This window comes from Spodoptera frugiperda, chromosome 1 (genome assembly GCF_023101765.2).
Source record: "Spodoptera frugiperda isolate SF20-4 chromosome 1, AGI-APGP_CSIRO_Sfru_2.0, whole genome shotgun sequence".
NCBI classification, from domain to species: Eukaryota; Metazoa; Arthropoda; class Insecta; order Lepidoptera; family Noctuidae; genus Spodoptera; species Spodoptera frugiperda.
In genome coordinates, this window is record NC_064212.1 from 756,878 (window position 1) to 774,617 (window position 17,740).

At 34.7% G+C, this 17,740-nt stretch overlaps 2 protein-coding genes across 2 annotated transcripts; both read right to left on the minus strand.

Annotated features, from left to right (window-relative positions):
- Positions 1 to 1,093: 1,093 nt before the first annotated feature.
- On the minus strand, positions 1,094 to 13,855 carry LOC118273415 (succinate--hydroxymethylglutarate CoA-transferase). The gene is given in 6 exon segments (XM_050694950.1): positions 1,094 to 3,424; positions 3,767 to 3,939; positions 4,363 to 4,487; positions 5,827 to 6,618; positions 12,008 to 12,185; positions 13,443 to 13,855. Coding segments are annotated over 6 exon segments (1,677 nt in total). The 5' UTR covers positions 13,756 to 13,855; the 3' UTR covers positions 1,094 to 3,328.
- LOC118274168 (uncharacterized) lies at positions 7,506 to 11,822 on the minus strand. Its single transcript, XM_050694868.1, has 3 exons — positions 11,183 to 11,822; positions 9,645 to 9,863; positions 7,506 to 9,566 (listed from the first exon to the last, which is right to left on the minus strand). Exons 1-3 carry the CDS (start codon positions 11,300 to 11,302, stop codon positions 7,524 to 7,526), a joined length of 2,382 nt encoding a protein of 793 aa, XP_050550825.1. The 5' UTR covers positions 11,303 to 11,822; the 3' UTR covers positions 7,506 to 7,523.
- Positions 13,856 to 17,740: the final 3,885 nt, after the last annotated feature.

Below are 17,740 nucleotides of genomic sequence, written 5' to 3' on the forward strand. Positions count from 1 at the left end.
ATGTGTATGTGTGAACTTGTATGTTTGTAAACGTACCAACGCCACAGGAGAAAATTCTAGTGTGGAGCAACGTTTTTTTTTATTTGGTTTTTACGACACCCGCTAGAAGATTAGTGTAGGGATAAATAATGTATCTACTATCACGGCGACTCCTCGCTTGCTGCTGCTCGCTTACATTACAGGTGGCCTATCAAAATAAATAGTAAACACTAATATTGAAACAGAGTTAACTATCACAAGTGAGCATGCATACAACCTGCAAAATGTAATGAATACTAAAGATGTAGGTTCTCAATATAATTTATTGAAAATAAACGATATTTCGCTAACAACAATTGCGTACAAGATGTACAATAATACATAGGTCTAACAATCACTACTCTACTAACATGGGAATATAACGCTATGTGAGGGTAGTCGGGAAAACAGTGAAAGATAATAAATACACAGAACATAGCAAACAAAATGATATATATAAATAGTTATTCTCGAGTTAGGGAACTATAGATTGATTGATACAGGCTACGATTTTCCGTAGAACACGCGGGTTATTATATTTATACATAATTGAAAAATGAAATATTATAGTATGGATAAGCTGAATTAATAATAATACAAACTATGAAAAAGACGATTTTAACAATTTAGTAATGAAAGTCGACACAGTTTTAAAGTTTTATTCTCGGCTTACTTATTTTTACTTTATATTTCACCATCCAAGTTAAAAAAGTAAAATACTAACACACGTTAAACGCGTAATGATAGCGACTAGACAAAAATCAACGCAAGTTTTGTTTTCCAACTACCTTCACATATTTTTTTAATATTTTATGATTTTATTAACTTTAATAATATTGTGTATTTACGGATAAATGTGTATGGGACTTTAATGATATTAATTAAGTTGATTATTATTTAGTTGACTATGAATATCAAGGTACACATAATATAGGCCATTTTATACTAACTTCAAATATGTTCCATACTTAATGTTGCCACCTAAAATAAAATAGTAATCCTTATTTAAAAATCTAACATCAATTCTATGACCAACAGGCACCACAGTTATAAAAAATGAAATAAAACAAACATAAAATTAAAATAAAAGGTTTAATAGCTACACCTAAGTTACTTAATGATAAAAATAAGGAAAATAATATAATAGTGTACATTTAATGTAAACAAGCACGTACATAATTATATAACTAACTCATAAACATGTCTATTGGACATGTTAACCTAAAAATTTAAGTTTTCTTGCCACGCGAATTTCATACTTATTCCCTTCAGAATTCAATTCAATTTCCTTTATTTACTCTCGAGACACGATTTAGGAACTTTTATTATTCAAGTAAGACATTTTATATGGCTAAATAATAAAGGAAAGGGAAGGAATAAGAACGGGGAAGTACTGCTGTCTCTGTCACACATCTAACAAAGTAAACGTGTTAGACAGAGACACAGACACATTCATACACATTTAAACTCATTAACTAATCCATTCAAATTTGAGTTCTATTCCGTAAGACATAAGTCACTTATAAATTCGTCTTTCAGACAGTTATAAGCTAAAATTAATCCTATGTAAAACGAAATAGAGCTCAAAATTGAAAAACACGATGTTATCTCTTTCAAGAATCAACTAGAATAAACAGTTTACTAAACGTAATTGTTTGACGACATAACTCGACTCGTTTCAAGCCACGATAGGGACCCATAATGCTCGTCAAATAGTTGTATGAGTAAACAATTTTACTTAATTAACAGAATAATCAAAATATACGTCTAATATTTATTGTTTTCCATCAAAAAGGCTTTCAATTTCATAATTCTAGTTTCTTGATTCGTTTCATTTCCTCTAGTCTTGCTCTACCCCGCAATATTCGCATCCAATCAGTCAATCTTACATAACATTTTAATATAATTGTCACTGACAATAGACACGATGCACATCAAACTACCCCAAATTATTGGTATTTTTTAACCGACTTCAAAAAAAGAATGGTTCTCAGTTTGACCTGTATGTATGTATGTATGTTTGTTTTTGCACGATTATCTCGCGTTTGGCTGAACCGAATTTGATGCGGTTTTCAGCATAGTATTTTTCAGACTTAGGAGGTTTAAGGTATATTACCTGACTTAAAACAGATGGAGCTTCGCATTTTATTTTTGAAGGCGGTTCCCTTTTTATTAAAGAAGTTTTATTTAATAGTCAACATAACTTCATAGTTATGTTGACTATTAAATAAAACTTCTTTATGCCTTTTAATCTCCGTTGGAGTGGGCAGAGCTATTCACGTACGAATTTCATATTCCATGCTGATATTAAAGTTGGATAATGCAATAATACTTAATTTAGAATCAGAACACTTTGCTTGGCAGTCGTATCTTCGACTATTCGTCCAGTAATACAGTTCTTGTGCAGTTGTAATAAATTAAAATGTATTGAAGAATTTTATACATTGGGGTAGCTTAATGTACGTGTGTCTATATCAAACAACCGTTTAAATAAGTTAGTTTACATTATACTAAATACATTTCCATGTTTTTAGGAGCGTATATCGCTATCCCTTACTAAAATAGAATGAAAGAAGAGGACAGGGCAAATCATTTCACATAGTTTTACAATTTGTGCTATCAATGAGAATTTTGAAAATCAAAATTCTAATAAATTTTTTTCACCGAAGCAAGTGCCCTAATTCTGTCTCTTTTTTAATTACAAATAGATGAAAGAGATAGCAATACACACCCATCACAGAAATTAAGATATGAAACACCAAAATTGCTGTTATCCATACATTTATATGGCTTACATTAAACATCCTCACATAAATGAGATAGGCTTATATCAGACAATACCTTCCCCCACCCCCCTGAAGGGGGTAGGCAGAGGTGCTCATAATAAATGTAACAGTGAATGTTGTTTATCATTATATCAGCCACAAGACGTCCACTGCTGAACATAGGCCTCCCCCAATGACCTCCAGATAGGCCGGTTGGAAGCGACCTGCATCCAGTGGCTCCCTGCGATCTTAATTGGGGCTACTGATATTATTGGTCACCATATGACGCAAATGTAGCAAGAGGTTTTTTTTCCAATAAGTCAAGCTGTCAAATATTGAACATCCAATCCTGTGGCACTAAGCTTGGACGAAAAACGATAGGTTCACACTGGCGTTATCTGGCGACCAATAATATAGTATATAGCTAGTATACACCCCCCATAGACAGTAAATAGCCCCCTTTAGGTCATTTGTCTAACTTGTGACTAAATAAATATTAATTAGATATAATATAAGTTGACTTATTTAGCAGTGTATGTGGTTGGTTACTCGTCTTTCTTGTCGGGCGGCGCAGGCGCAGGTGTGGGCGAGGGCTGTAGCGTGAGCACCGCCGTCGGCTCCGGCGCTGGTTGCGGTTCCGTCTGTAGACAAATTGGGAATTATTTGATATATAAGATTCTTCTATCTATATTAATTTACATGTGGAAGAACCATGCTTCAGCAAAAATGGGCAGCTCAATCGAAGTGATACCACGGCTTCCTAAAAAAACCCTTGACGCGGTTTAATCCAATGCTTTCCGTTCAGTATCTTTAATCACTGTAGCTCAAAAATTGAATGCCCAATGGTGTGACACTAGCTACTTCTCTATTGAACGAAAAGACAGGAGGTTCCTATAGTAATCTGGTGCCTAAAAGAAAGATACTCGTTATTTAGTGCAGTATGATACCTCAGTAATAGTGACAGTGCCTGCCTGCGCGGTGGCGGTGGTGGCGGTGGTGGCGGTGTCGCTGTGCGGACAGCTGGCGTCGTGGTTGTGGTGGTGCTTGCCCTTCTTCTTCTTCTCCACGTGCCCGAAGCAATGCTCGCACTCGTCGTCGTCGCTGTCCGACGAATCCGACTCGTCGAACTTTCTAGGCTTCTCGTATATGCAGCAACCTGGGTGGACATCATGAGTTCATGATATTTAAGATTTTAAAGCTTATATGATTAAAGGCTATTGTAAAAATGCAACTTCGCGAGCGGTGAGCATTTATCACATCTGATCATAGCTTTGTTTTTTATTATATTTTACATTAAAAATGTATTACTAATCTGTTGCTGAAATTGTCTAAAAGGTCTATCTTTTAAAATTATTAGATTAGTATTATGTAATTTAAAAATGGCGTCTATAATTTTTAGGAAAATTCTATCTAATCCATTTGTTTGAAAATTAGCCGGCAAATATACTTAAAATACATTTTGAGATTTAGAAATGAAACCTTACTTCCAGTCTTCCTCAGCATGTTTTTCTACAGCATTTATTTATTAAACAACTATGGAAAACTAACAGCTAAGCTTATTTAACTAAAGATTACTTACATTTAGACTTCTTCTTGTTCATATGCTCATTATCAACGGTGTCTTCCGTCCAGACGACCTTCTTGCGAGACTCGGCACGGGTCGGCCGCAGCGTGATCACTGCCACGCGCTCTACCGGCTCCTGTGTGAACAATATAACATATTTATTATAATAATGTAGGATTAAGGTAAGCGTCCACAGACCCGCATCGTATGCACCGCACGCATCGTACGCAACGGATTTTAATTCTTGTGTCTTGTATAGAAACTCATACAACTGCGTCCACTGATCCGCATCGTATAGACCGCATCATCAGCAATGCTTACATGCGATGCGTACTGAAGACGTCATACGGAATGCGTACGATGCGGGCCTGTGGACGCTTACCTTTAGTGATCTTTCCAAGTATTTATGTGTTATACTTACTTAGTATTGTATCTGGGCTTAAAATAGATAGTTTTTCGCAACAATGGTCTCTAGTTATAACTAACTTAAGTACATATTTTTCTGACAACAGAGTCCAACATTTTTATATGTATAGTTTTCAAAGGAAAATGTTGAGAATATAGAGGTAATCTACAGTATTATGTACCTACTATAAACATAAGAAGTTACGTAACCGACCAAACAGTAGCTTGGATATCTGATAACAAAATATTTGAATCTACGTGAGATAAAACAAAGTGTGTAGACGGTAAACTCTGATACCAATGTAACCTTTTATAAATAGCTAACTGTGGTACTTAATTATTTGAAAAACCGAAGGAACTAGTTTTTGTCTCCATTGGGGAGACTGGTACTATAGAGTGCCACCTTTTTAGACGCAAACATAGTGCTGCCTAAGAATGCTAATAGATACTGTTTTTAACCGACTTAAAAAAGAAGGTTTTCTCTTTGACATGTATGTATGTATGGTTGTGCGCGATTATCTGACCGATTTTGAAAATTTCGAAAAGTGTTTGTTACTTTTAGGAGCAGGCTTTAGTATATTTACCGACTTCAACAAAAAGTAAAGTGTTTTTGTAAACATTTCTGAAGTAGATAGCAGTTTAAGAAGGATGCAAATAAATATAAACTTTACGTAAAAATAGTTTTTATTCGTCAACTTTATACCTATGTATAATGATTTTTGATACATGTAATATGTATATCTAAGTAGATGCACAAACTGGGCAAAATAAAATTGTAATTAAAATTCTATGCATATTAGTTATTATAAATTAAAATACAATGAATCGATCATATTATTATCTTATTCTTACAAATATAATATATAACTAATAATTAAAATATTTTACGTATAACCCTGTAATATAAAATGTTTAAAATAATAAAATCGATGTCCCGTAAATATTCGAGTATTAATTAAAATAACTCAAAGGTTTTAACACAAACTTAGCTTACCAAATCTGAACACATACATAATTCAAATAGTTATACATATTTATTTCATACTACTAAAGGTACACAAGTACCTTCATCATATTAAACTATACTATTGCACAACCTTATTGTCCAATAATCCCTCAATTTTCTTATCATGATATCCCAAAAAGTTGGCCAAAATATCTCGAGTATGTTGGCCCAACCTTGGGGGAGCCAACCTCGCATCGTTACCCCCTAACCCATACACTGTTGGGGGCCCTACAACCTTCACGGTACCAGCGTCAGGGTGAGGCAGTTCCTTCACCAACTCTATAGCTTTAACATGCTCATCTTCAAACACATCCTTCATCTTATTAATGGGACCGCATGGGAACGAAGCATTCTTGAAAATCTCCGACCATTCCTTATTACTCTTCGTCTGAATAACCTCACTGATAATTCTGATGATTTCCTTCCTATTCTCAACCCTCTTTGAATTATCTTTGAACCTCTCATCAGTTATCAGTTCCTCTTTGCCTATAATCCTGCATAGATCAGCAAATTGTGGATTTGATCCTGTTCCGATGACCATGTAGCCATCTTTGCTTTTGAAAGCTTGGTAAGGTACGAGGTTAGCGTGCGCTGTGCCCCATCTTTGGCCTTCAATGCCACAGTTCAAATAAATCGTTGCTATATTAATCATACTGGATATTTGTGTTGAGAGCAGGTTGCAGTCAATTCTCTGCCCTTTTCCTGTCTTTTCCCTGTAGTACAGAGCTGTCATGATAGCTCCGAATGCGTGGAGTCCTGTGGTGATGTCTGTGATAGCGACGCCTGCCTTGCAAGGGTCGCCGTCTGGTTCTCCAGTGGTATTTAGCAGGCCACCCATTGCTGCTGCTATTACGTCATACCTGCAAAGGAGACGTTCAAAACTGGGCCTTTATTCCGAAGAAATTCGAACAGCAATGTGATATACCTTATTAGAAAGCTTATTTATTAAGCTACTCGATTATGCTTAAATATGTTTTTTTCAGTCCTCCGTTTTTGTAAAAAACTGAAAAATGTATCAGTAAAAACAAAACGCAATTTTTTTTCATTTATCCGTTTCTGAGACTTATTATTGTTTAAAATGTAAGTAATATTGAGGTTTCTACTTAATACTTCTTGTTTTTATGATAATTTAAGCTACAGTTTCATGTAATTAAGAAAAAAATATTTACTATCGTAATAATGCAATATCAAAACGTGGCGAAAAAGCAATCCGTAAATGTCAGATTGAGGATTTGTCAAATAACCGATTTGACGTTAACATATTTACAAATACGTTGCCGGCCTTTTGGAAGTTACGAATTTAAGGCGCGGTGAATAGACGACTTTTATAAAATAAATAAATCGTCGCCATGCCAAAGTTATTCCATAGAAATAGAAAATAATACACTTATAATAATTCTGTCGCTGAGAAATGAAAATGTCTTGTCTTTTCAGTTTCAGCTACTAGTAGCAGCATTAATATATGTATTTGTCATGGTATTTAAAATCGAAGTTGCTATAAGTCAGAGAATATTTTGTTTTACGGAGTTCAGATGGCAATGTAGCTCAGAAGATCCGTGTAAAATAATAATATTCAGCCGTATCTAAAGGAGACTGGAAGCTGATCCTAATATAATTTGGGAATAAGACGATGAACTTGTGAAATCAAAAGAAAGTGTTCTAGTTTTCATTTTAATAAATACAATCTACAACTACAACTATAGTTGTCATCATTGCATAGGGATAGAAGTAATAAAATAAAAATAGGTTATTAATTATTTGTGCTTTATTCATCTTCTTCATTTTCGACATCATCTCTTACTAAAATACTGTCTAAGAAACTGGCAGGTGGGGGTGGCATATTTTCCTGATGCCGTGCCCATCCCAAGTACCAAACAATGGTCATAACATGTGCACAGCTTCCAATGGTACGTTTCCCTATAATGCAACTGCAATAATATTGTGCAATTCGCTGACACCAATCTGTAATACCACTATTTAAATTCAACAATATATATGTACAATATATTTTATTGCTTTGGTGGCGTGACCTTATTCTTCCTCTTAATAAAAATGAATTATTTGAATGTTCTAGGAGATTAGTGTCAACTTCTATTCTAAATGTACCATTTTCTCGAATGTGTTCCCCATAATATGATCTTGCCTGTTTTATTTGGTAAATACCCAATGAAAATAAAATAAGATCCCTCATTTCCATCACAGGGAACACATCCAAATGGGGTAGCTGGCCATCTAATGAAACAAAATTGACTCTATGTCTGTTAATATTTCCTTCAATAACATAATCAGCTAGTGTGTTTGGCATATGGAATCTTTCTAGGGCTCTGGTTAAAATTGCCTCTGCATCTGGATGGTCAGTAATAAGGGGATGGAAACAATTAAGAATAGCTGCTGCAACTTTAAAATCAGTCATGAGGTTTCTAGAAGCACAATTAAAATAATCAGCCCTGAATATTTTAAAATCCCGTTTAAACCGACCATTTACTACTTCTACCACCCACCTACACAAAGTAACCATTCGAGATTTATTTGCTTTTAAAGTAGATAATTGTCGTTCACCAACATCCAAACTCTCAGGTTTTTTAATTGAATACCCCAAGGAAGTTAATAAACCAATAGCATCCCTAAAGCCACGATCTAAAATAAAAACATCGTTTTGTCTAAAGTAAGACCTTAGTGGAGAGTTTTCATTTTGAAAGAGATCTTTCATAATATCAGCATCTGACTGTGTTGCAGCGTAAGGTCCAAAGGCATCAATAATGTGGCCATCACAAGTCACCATCAGAAAAGGTTTAACTAAATTGCGATACTTATGCAAACTATAAGTTTTTTTTTGAAACAAATAATTTGAAGATTTTTGCAAATAGATGTAAGTGCCATCGCAGATTACTATTGGGTTATTAGCATCTGTTCCGAAAAGTCCCTGTGGTATCAAAAGATTATGGACACTGTGTTGCTCGCGAGTCATATGACCAACCCCTAAATGCAAAGGCACATAATAAGTGCTTAGACAAGACCTTGCTTTTTTGACGTAATTTGCTACTGTACCCTTAGAGGTTAAAAAAAGACTGGCTATACGTGCAAATGATTCACCTGTTCTTAATTTAACTAGATACATGCCAAGAGCAGTTTTGGCTTTATTACAGATTGTTTCTATCTGACCAACACTGTTAAACAATGATAAAAAGTTAGCTACTGTGAGGCCAGTCCAATAATGACACAGTCGGTCTGAGCAGTTTTCAATATCTTCGAAATTAAGCACAGAACCAACTGGTCTATGACACAACAAATCTAACATATTTTCAATTTGCATTCTGTTGAAACTGTGTATAAAATCAAATTCATTTAGAATATCCCAGTTATATAACATTGAATGTTCATGACATACTCTAGCATTCTCAGAAATATATATTTTATATTGACACAAGATCGATCTTTTTAAATAGCGAGAAACTCTAATACGTTCAGGGTTCACACAGTCTGGTACAAAACAGTGGGATGTTGTGTCTGATATACGAGCATATGAAACTAAATTAATTGTATCAATTGGTGGTCGAATATTGGGCATCTGATCAGCCCAAGATTCTGTTTCTGAGCTTGGCACGGTTATTGAACTTGATGCAGGAACTGAGTCAACATTTGGTTCTTCTGGAATGACAGCTGGAACTGACACCTCATTTGTTTGCATTTGGACTGGGACCACTGGCGCTTCAAATTCCAGGGATACAGGAGGTTCCGTTTCTAACCGGGGTGTATTATGATAAGCCCTCATCCAGCAAGCATTACATGCCCAAGCTTCATTTGGAACCTGTTGAAATAAATGTTTTAATATTACAAAAGTCTATTATTGTGTAAGTAAAGTAATAAACAATTATTATATTATTACCTGTCGGGGAAATATTTGATTTTCTATGTAAGTTCTCAAATCAGATCCCTCTAATAATGAGCGACGTCGTCTGCCTGTGCGTTGACCCAATGAAATGCCACAAGATATGCATACAAATATGTGTGAAACCGTTCTGACAGTGGGATTTTCAGTACGATTATTAGCTTCTTGTGCAACTAGGTGAACACATGCTTGGCATAACCGGTCATTATCACTAATCTGTAAATCAAAATAATAATTATTATGCTAATGATTTAATAATTCAGTGATTGAAAAAAATCACTACATAGTGTAAAACAAAGTTGCCCTCCATGTCAGTCTGTCTGTGCCTTTCTAAGTCTTCTTCTAAACCACACAATGGATTTTGATGCGGTTTTCACCATTAGGTAGAGTATTTCTCAACAAAGGTTAATATACATATATAGTTTATGGGCATTCCTATGTAATTGATTGATAAATACAATATAGTTTCCCCATTTAACACTCAGCGAAGTGAGGGTGGATGGCTTGTATGGTATAAAATCTATTTTGTGAAACACTAATGGAAGAACAACTTAATACATACACCACAACTTGATACATATATGTCTAATAAAATACTATTTAACACTACAATAATATATTGTCTGAAGAAACTTATTTTACGTCATTCCGCAAGGGAGACCGTAAACAAGCAAGACAGTTTTTTTATTTAGGATTGAGTCCTTCAAGTCATGAGTTTTATAGTATTGTGTGTTAGAGCTTTACCATAACCACTCAAACGCCCGGGCGACTATAGTCGCCCAAAAAATTTTGGCGTTAAACGCCCGGGCGACTATAGCAGCCCATTTGACTTGTTCACTTCCAACGAATTTTTATCTATGACAAGCTTCAAAGAGCTTTACGAATGTTATACTAGATGGATCTGTATTAAATAACGCATCTATTGGTCGGTAAAACAGTATGCCAGGTGACAGCAAGAATATAAAAAATAATTGTTTACAAACTGTGTGTCAAGTTTTGTGAAGTGTTTGCGTTTAAAATTGAAGTATTCATTTATTTATCATCCTACTGTATTAGTGTTGTATATTAAAATAATCCTTAAGATTCATTCTTTCAAAATAAAACAACGAAAATAAATAATTAAATAACGTTTAGTCAAAACTTGTTCAAAAAAACAAACAAATATTTAGCCCGTTCTGTTAAGTTCAACTTTTTTTTATGCATTTGTGATTGATTTCTGTACTTTAATTAGTATATATTTTGATTCCTTAATAATTCAGCTTTATACTGGTATTTTTTACTTTGCTATAGCTGCAATAGTTTGCTAGAAAATACATTTTGAATCGGTAACGGCATGGGGCGCTCGACGCGGTTCAACACAGATCGAGCGCGTGGGCGTACAAGGTGTTGACAGGTGTCGCACGTGAACGTTTGAGTGGATAATGCCAATATGCCAATGGTTACCAGTGTAGGCACTCAAAGCCTTTTTTGTGAATAAAACAATACTTCTAGTAGATTAAAGTTACATCTATGGATTAAAGAAATAAATAACTTACCTCACGCCCGCACCATTCTTCAATTATCAAAGCTAGCTCTGGGCTCAGATCTGCAGCATGGTATTCATACTGCAGGATGTCAGGTTGCAAGATAACATAGCAATTAACACATGCAGCCATGGCTTTCGAATAAACGATAGTCCAAATCGCAAAGAATATCTGTCCAGTAAACACAAGCGGTAGGTAGATCACAAAAGAGGGGTCGGAGTCCGTAGAGCAGATGCAAAGGTCAAATGAAGTAAGAACACAACACTCAAATCACAACGAAATTACGAACAACGCGATAGGTACGATGTCGGAAAGTCGTCTGATTGTTTATTTTGCTGTCACAGATGAGCCACAGATGTAAAAGTACCACAGATATACACAAATATACCGTCATATCAATTGCCACAGGGTTGCTAGCCCTTAAAAATAATGTTTGTAGGGATACAAGCTTATATTATTTCAACTTCGCTTTAAAAAAAAACGGAGGGCTGTAAAATCTTATTTAATGCCTCAAAAAATCAAAATAATTACGCTCTTTCAACCTATATAGGTCAGCATGCTGTTCAATTTAAAATTATTTTAAGCCCAAGCCCCATACATTTCTTGAACGTCTCCTTTAGATTAGGTTGAGGTGTAATGTTTGGCACTTATGTAGGCAATATTCTTGTAATTTACAGCATTTAATTAATTTATCGCAGATAAGGGTTAGCCATTATATTTATGACCCGTCCTAAAATTGGATAAGATTATATTATATCTAATACAATTTAGTATGTATTGTTTTGTTGTATACTATTTTAATGGGCAGAAATAATTGTTTTTCTGGTTTCTACTCACCCAGGTTTCTTAGCATATGGCCCTGTGGGTCCAAACCCAGTGATGGCACAATATATCAGCTTGGGGTTAATGACCTTCAGTTTCTCATAGCCAATCTCCAGCTTGTCTAGCTTGCCAGGAACAAAGTTTTCTACCAACACATCACATTTCCTAGCCAAGTCATATATTACTTTCTTGCCTGCAATTAAAATATTTAGTATCAGTAGTTTTAATTAAAATTACTTGTGAATTTTTCAACTTTATTGTAATGTATTAAATTAGGTAATAATTAAAAGTAGCCTTAACCAATGAGCATGCATGAAAAGACTGATGACTGAAAGAGGTGTCAAGGGTTTTTTAAATTGATGAAGTGAATGGGGTGTTTAAGATTCAAAGCAATTGGTGTTTTTATAGTCTCTGCCTGGAAGATATGCATTGGCACTATGGTATAACTTAAGTTAGAGGAAGTCATGTGTGAGGTAGAAAAGTCGTGAAAAACGAATTATCAGCAGCCACATCAAACACAAAATAATTGACCAACATCAATTACCATCAAAGTGTGATCATGAAACAAAAAACAATGTGACCATTCTGAAATTCAAGCAAACATGTTGTTGTCTCTTTTCCTCCTATTAATATTACTGTTGGCATCCTATTCATATTACAGGGAGGTAAAAATTATATGTTGGCTACATTTTTCTGAGAGATCAATAAAATAAAAAGATGTAACAAAATTAATAGATTGGGTAAATCCAGTTTTTTTTAAGGTATAATAGCAAGTCCATTCATTCAAGGCATGGCTACCACACTTTATTTAAAGTAGAATTAAAATTTGTAATGTGTGCCAATGGATATTTTTATATTGGTGTATGTTTTATCTTATTAAAAATTATAAGTATGAAGATCAAATCATGTTTTAATTTTGTTAGTGTTTCTATGCACTTATACTGCAATATTGTATAACAATTTGAGCCAAAATATAAAATGTTTTATGTGTTTATTGGAGTATTCCTTATCTTTGATAACTGTCTGTTTACATTAGATTATCTAACATGAACTTGAAAATCCTTCAAAAACAGTTGCCAGGCTGACTTACAAGTACTCTTTTTAAATTGGCCAAGGATTGAATTGTCAATTTTTGTGTTCTGGTGACCCATACACTGATTATTCCATGTAATGTGACTCTTTAAATAATATCTACCTGTATGTGTTAGTAAGTACATAATCACTGTTGTGTGTGAGTTTTGAAGCAATTAGGTATGCAGTGACTGCCTGCCGCTGGCATGCTGATACAATTAGATCTTATCAATACAATGATACATCAGATGATTTCATTCCTGACCATCATAACCTTGTTAAGTACATCAGAATGTTCTAGTGAGAATTTTTGAGATATGAGATAGATAATGGAGGCAAAATCAACAACAAATATAAGTAAAATAAAAACAAAACTTACCTTCTTGACTCTTGAAATCAATACAAATACTCTTTTTATTCCTGTTCACTGAGAGGAAATAAAAAGAATCTTTACTGTCTTTGATAAACGGCGGTCCCCATTTACGCGCTTCATCGCCGTCCAAACTTTCCACTTTAATGATATTAGCGCCCAAGTCCCCAAGGGTCATGGAACAAAATGGACCCGCGATCACTCTACTCAGATCTAACACGTTTATATCCTTTAATAAACCCGATTTCGTCGAGTAATCATGTTTAGAATACGTATATTGCGTGCGTAGAACACACACGCATAATTTTCTCAATTTTTCCATACTGCCGTTAAAAACAATACGATTCGAAATGAATAAAATGTTACAGATATCAGTATCGCGGCATTAAATGATCAAATAGAAAAGATAAGGAACATCACAACAGTGGTCGGGATTACCTCCTGAGTCTGCGGGGGGACGGTCGCGACAGCGGTGCTGGTAGTAGCCATTTCTTCTTGTCCTACTGTACGTTGTCGCTCTCCCATCAAATACAGTTTCACTAGAGATATAATATCACATTATACGCTTAAAGTACTCGCTATTATCGCCTTATAAACCTTATTAATTTTACACCTTTTCCGCAGCAAAACAACCTGTTCACAACTTCAGAGAACTGTCAAATTAAACGTCAATTTGAGTTGACATTGACTCATCCTTACCGTGTGACGTATTTTGCAAATTGAAGTAAAAATTCGCATAGACGATTCTAGTGATTTCTAAACGAAAACTATTTTATACTTATTTAACTTGAATGCAAATTCCTAAAAGGTGAGTTATTTAATACTTAGCATTTCAGCAAAAAGTAATTTATATACAAGAAAACCGAAACTAGACTACTTGAACATAAAATTACAACCTTTTTACCTTACGGAGTTACGACTAAGACTAAGCCGTCTATGAGCCAGTTTGTTTACAACAGGGAAACACAATGTTATTATCGTGATAAGATAATAATATTGGCTCGTATAAATATTAACTTAACGATAGTGAATGGATTTAAGTTATGTTATGCTTATTTTTAATGAACTTGTGTTAATCTATTTCCTATAAAAAAATTGTACGCACGCTTCACTGATGCAACTTCTTGCTAATTTAAAATACCAGGCGCATGTATAAATTTACGTAAAGCTACATAATTTATAAGAACTTTCAACTTAGAACCATTGAAAACTAACTTAATGAATATTTTGGTATTGTTTTCAGTTTCTTCTACAATTTTATTAGGATTACATAAATATAGAAAAATAAGAACAAAAAACCCCCGACAAAAAACTTAATTTCCCTTTAAAAAGTAAAAAAATAATAAAAGAAATTTCAATGTTAAAGTATCTAAGAATTTAATATTAATTCTAAATAAAAATACGTCGCGTTGGGGAACCGCTCCTAATTATTTCTTAGAATGATTCTATTATATTCTAAAATATAAATATAGCGGCGCGGACGGCGGTGTACAGTCCGTATGAATGCGGTCCCCCAACGAGACGTATTTTTTTAGAATTATTAGTACATTCTTAGGTACTTTAAGATTAAGTTTCTTTTATTATTTTTTTACTTTTTAAAGGGAAATTAAGTTTTTTGTCGGGGGTTTTTTAAATTTTTAATTTAATTTTTTATTTTATACTTTTTATAGGTAGGTTAGGTTAAGTTAGGCTTAGTATATTACATATACTTACTATAATTTCGATTCTTGTTAAGGTAAAGATTACATTCGAGGTCAAGCTCGTTCGCTTTTTTTTTGACTTATTAATTACTAATTTTTGTTTCTACATATAAGTAGGCTAAAGATTACATTGGTGCAAGATTTTTTGTTTATAATAAAACGTTAAATTAAAAATTTTATATTTTTGTTATTAAATTTTTAATTAATTTTTTTTTTAATTTTTATTTAATTTTTTATTTATGTTAATAAGACAAAATAATATCTTTCAATATCTTCTTTCATTGCGGTTTAATTTGAGACCCCATCCCAGTATATTTGCAGACCTTCGGCTAATCTCCCCACTTTCACCGCCCATAACTTTAAAACGGCTTAACCGATTTTCCTCAAACATGTCTAAGAACACTCGCATGTAAGTCCCCTTTCATACGAAAAAAACTAAATTGAAATCACTGCATCCGTTTGGGAGTTATGATGCCACAGACAGACAGACAGACAGACACGTCAAACTTATAACACCCCTCTTTTTGCGTCGGGGGTTAAAAATATAGAACACCCTAAAATAAACTAAAACAGTAAATAAAAAGGTACAAAAAGAATAAACAAAGAAATCCCCGTTAGGTGTCAAACACATACGCGTACCTACATACTTTTTAAATCTTAAATGCTGTTTTTTTTAGAGGTTCATCCGACAGAAGGAAATGACTAAACCGCATCAGCCGCAGATGACTTCAGCACCTGGATAAATAAGCAAGCGATGCAATTTGATGAGACGATTTGTGAAGCAACTTGTCGCATGACAAACATCAATCCGTGTACATCCCTCATAACAGTGCAACATATTGAAGAGTTTGAAATATAATCAGCTTTCGATCTACTTGTTAGGTAACGCGGTGTTGTAATGACAGGAGATAAATAAACAACAATCTAAACTTGGTAATAACGTCATCATCGGTCATTGCATTCAATATTTTTTGCGTTTCGCACCGCACGCCTTGAATATAAAGTGTTTTGAACCCGGCAGAATTCTTTGGAATAATTCCAGGCAGCCAGTAGCCGACAAAAATGATCGCAGTTTCTAAAATAAAATAAAAATAATTGCGGCGGTCATCATTGCCAGGATAGTCTACAGTTTTAGGTATTAATGTCGAAGATTTTATGAAACCTAGGCTAGACGCTGCAGCATTTATATTTGTTATAGAAACTAGCTGTAGACTGGTGCGTGTTTAGCTGGTTTATCAAAACGAGTGGTAGGACATGACGTTGATAGTAAAGTTATTAGCTCCTGTTACTAACTGCGCTTAACTTAATAAGTAGAAAAGTGAACGTGGCCTTACGTGGGTTTTTCTGAAATGCTCTCAAAGTGGGTAATTACTTACGCACTTTAGGCGAAGAATTACCGGTTTCGGCAATGAGGAAATTGGTTTGGCACCGTCGTGGAATTAAAAAAATCTATATATATTCTATACGAGCATAACCGAGCTCCATAGCTCTGGCTCTTTGAGGCGTGTGTGGACCACGACACCCCCTACAGTAGTACCTACCTAAAGTCTTTTCTTTAAGGTTTTCTTAAAGGTCGTCTTCTTAGTATAACTTTCTTTGGAACATCAACAAAGACATTATTTTGTACAATAGTTGCATAACAGGTACATAACCCGCACAATGTGTTTTGCATTGTTTCGTAATAGCTGCGCGTGCGAGTGCAAACGTATTCAGTTTTAAATTAAGAACATGTTTTGAAGCTTTGATAAGCTCGTCTGCTAGTCGATGAAATATACAGGCGAGGTAATGGAGATTTGCGTAGAAGTGTAGCAACATACCCACATACATAGCTGTGTTTTTTTATGGAATAAGCCGGTAAACAAGCAGACGGATCACCTGATGGTAAGCAATCGCCGTCGCCCATGGACACCTGAAACACCAGAGGCGTTACAAGTGCGTTGTTTTGGGGATTAGGAATTTAAGGGTTGTTGGGGAATCGGGGATTGGGAAGATTGGGAATGGGGGTAATTAGGTCTCCGGTAACCTAACTAACACAACGCAAGAGTTGTTTCTCGTCAATAAGGCCATGGTATCATTCCGGTCGAGCCGGCCCATTCGTGCTGAAGCATGGCTCTCCCACCCGTTAGGTAGTTCGCAGCTCCGGAATATCACAACCACTGCACTAATCACGCAGTATATAGGTACTTGTACCGAAGACATTTTTATTTATAAATAACCTTGTCATCAGCTACTTGATTAGTTTTACGATTGTGGCAATAAAATGGTGTCGCTACTAATTCTCAATCTTCGCTCGAGATTTGAGTTGTTTATTTCTTGTTTTATTTAATTTAATTGCCAGGATAACACGTCAATATGAAAGAATGTCGCGATGTGCAAACATCTAATTATGATTCTAACATCATCGTTGCCGATTTTCCCCGAAGAGCTTCTCTGTGTAAAGTCTAATCTGAGATAAATAACTCAGGTTTATTAATTTATTCTAAGTTTCATTGCTTTTCGTTTGTAGGTATCAACTTTATTTATGGCCACAGAACATACGTATTTTATATGTTCAGTAGGACAGCATACAAGAATTGATCACACTTATACCTATTGTAAATGTGAAAG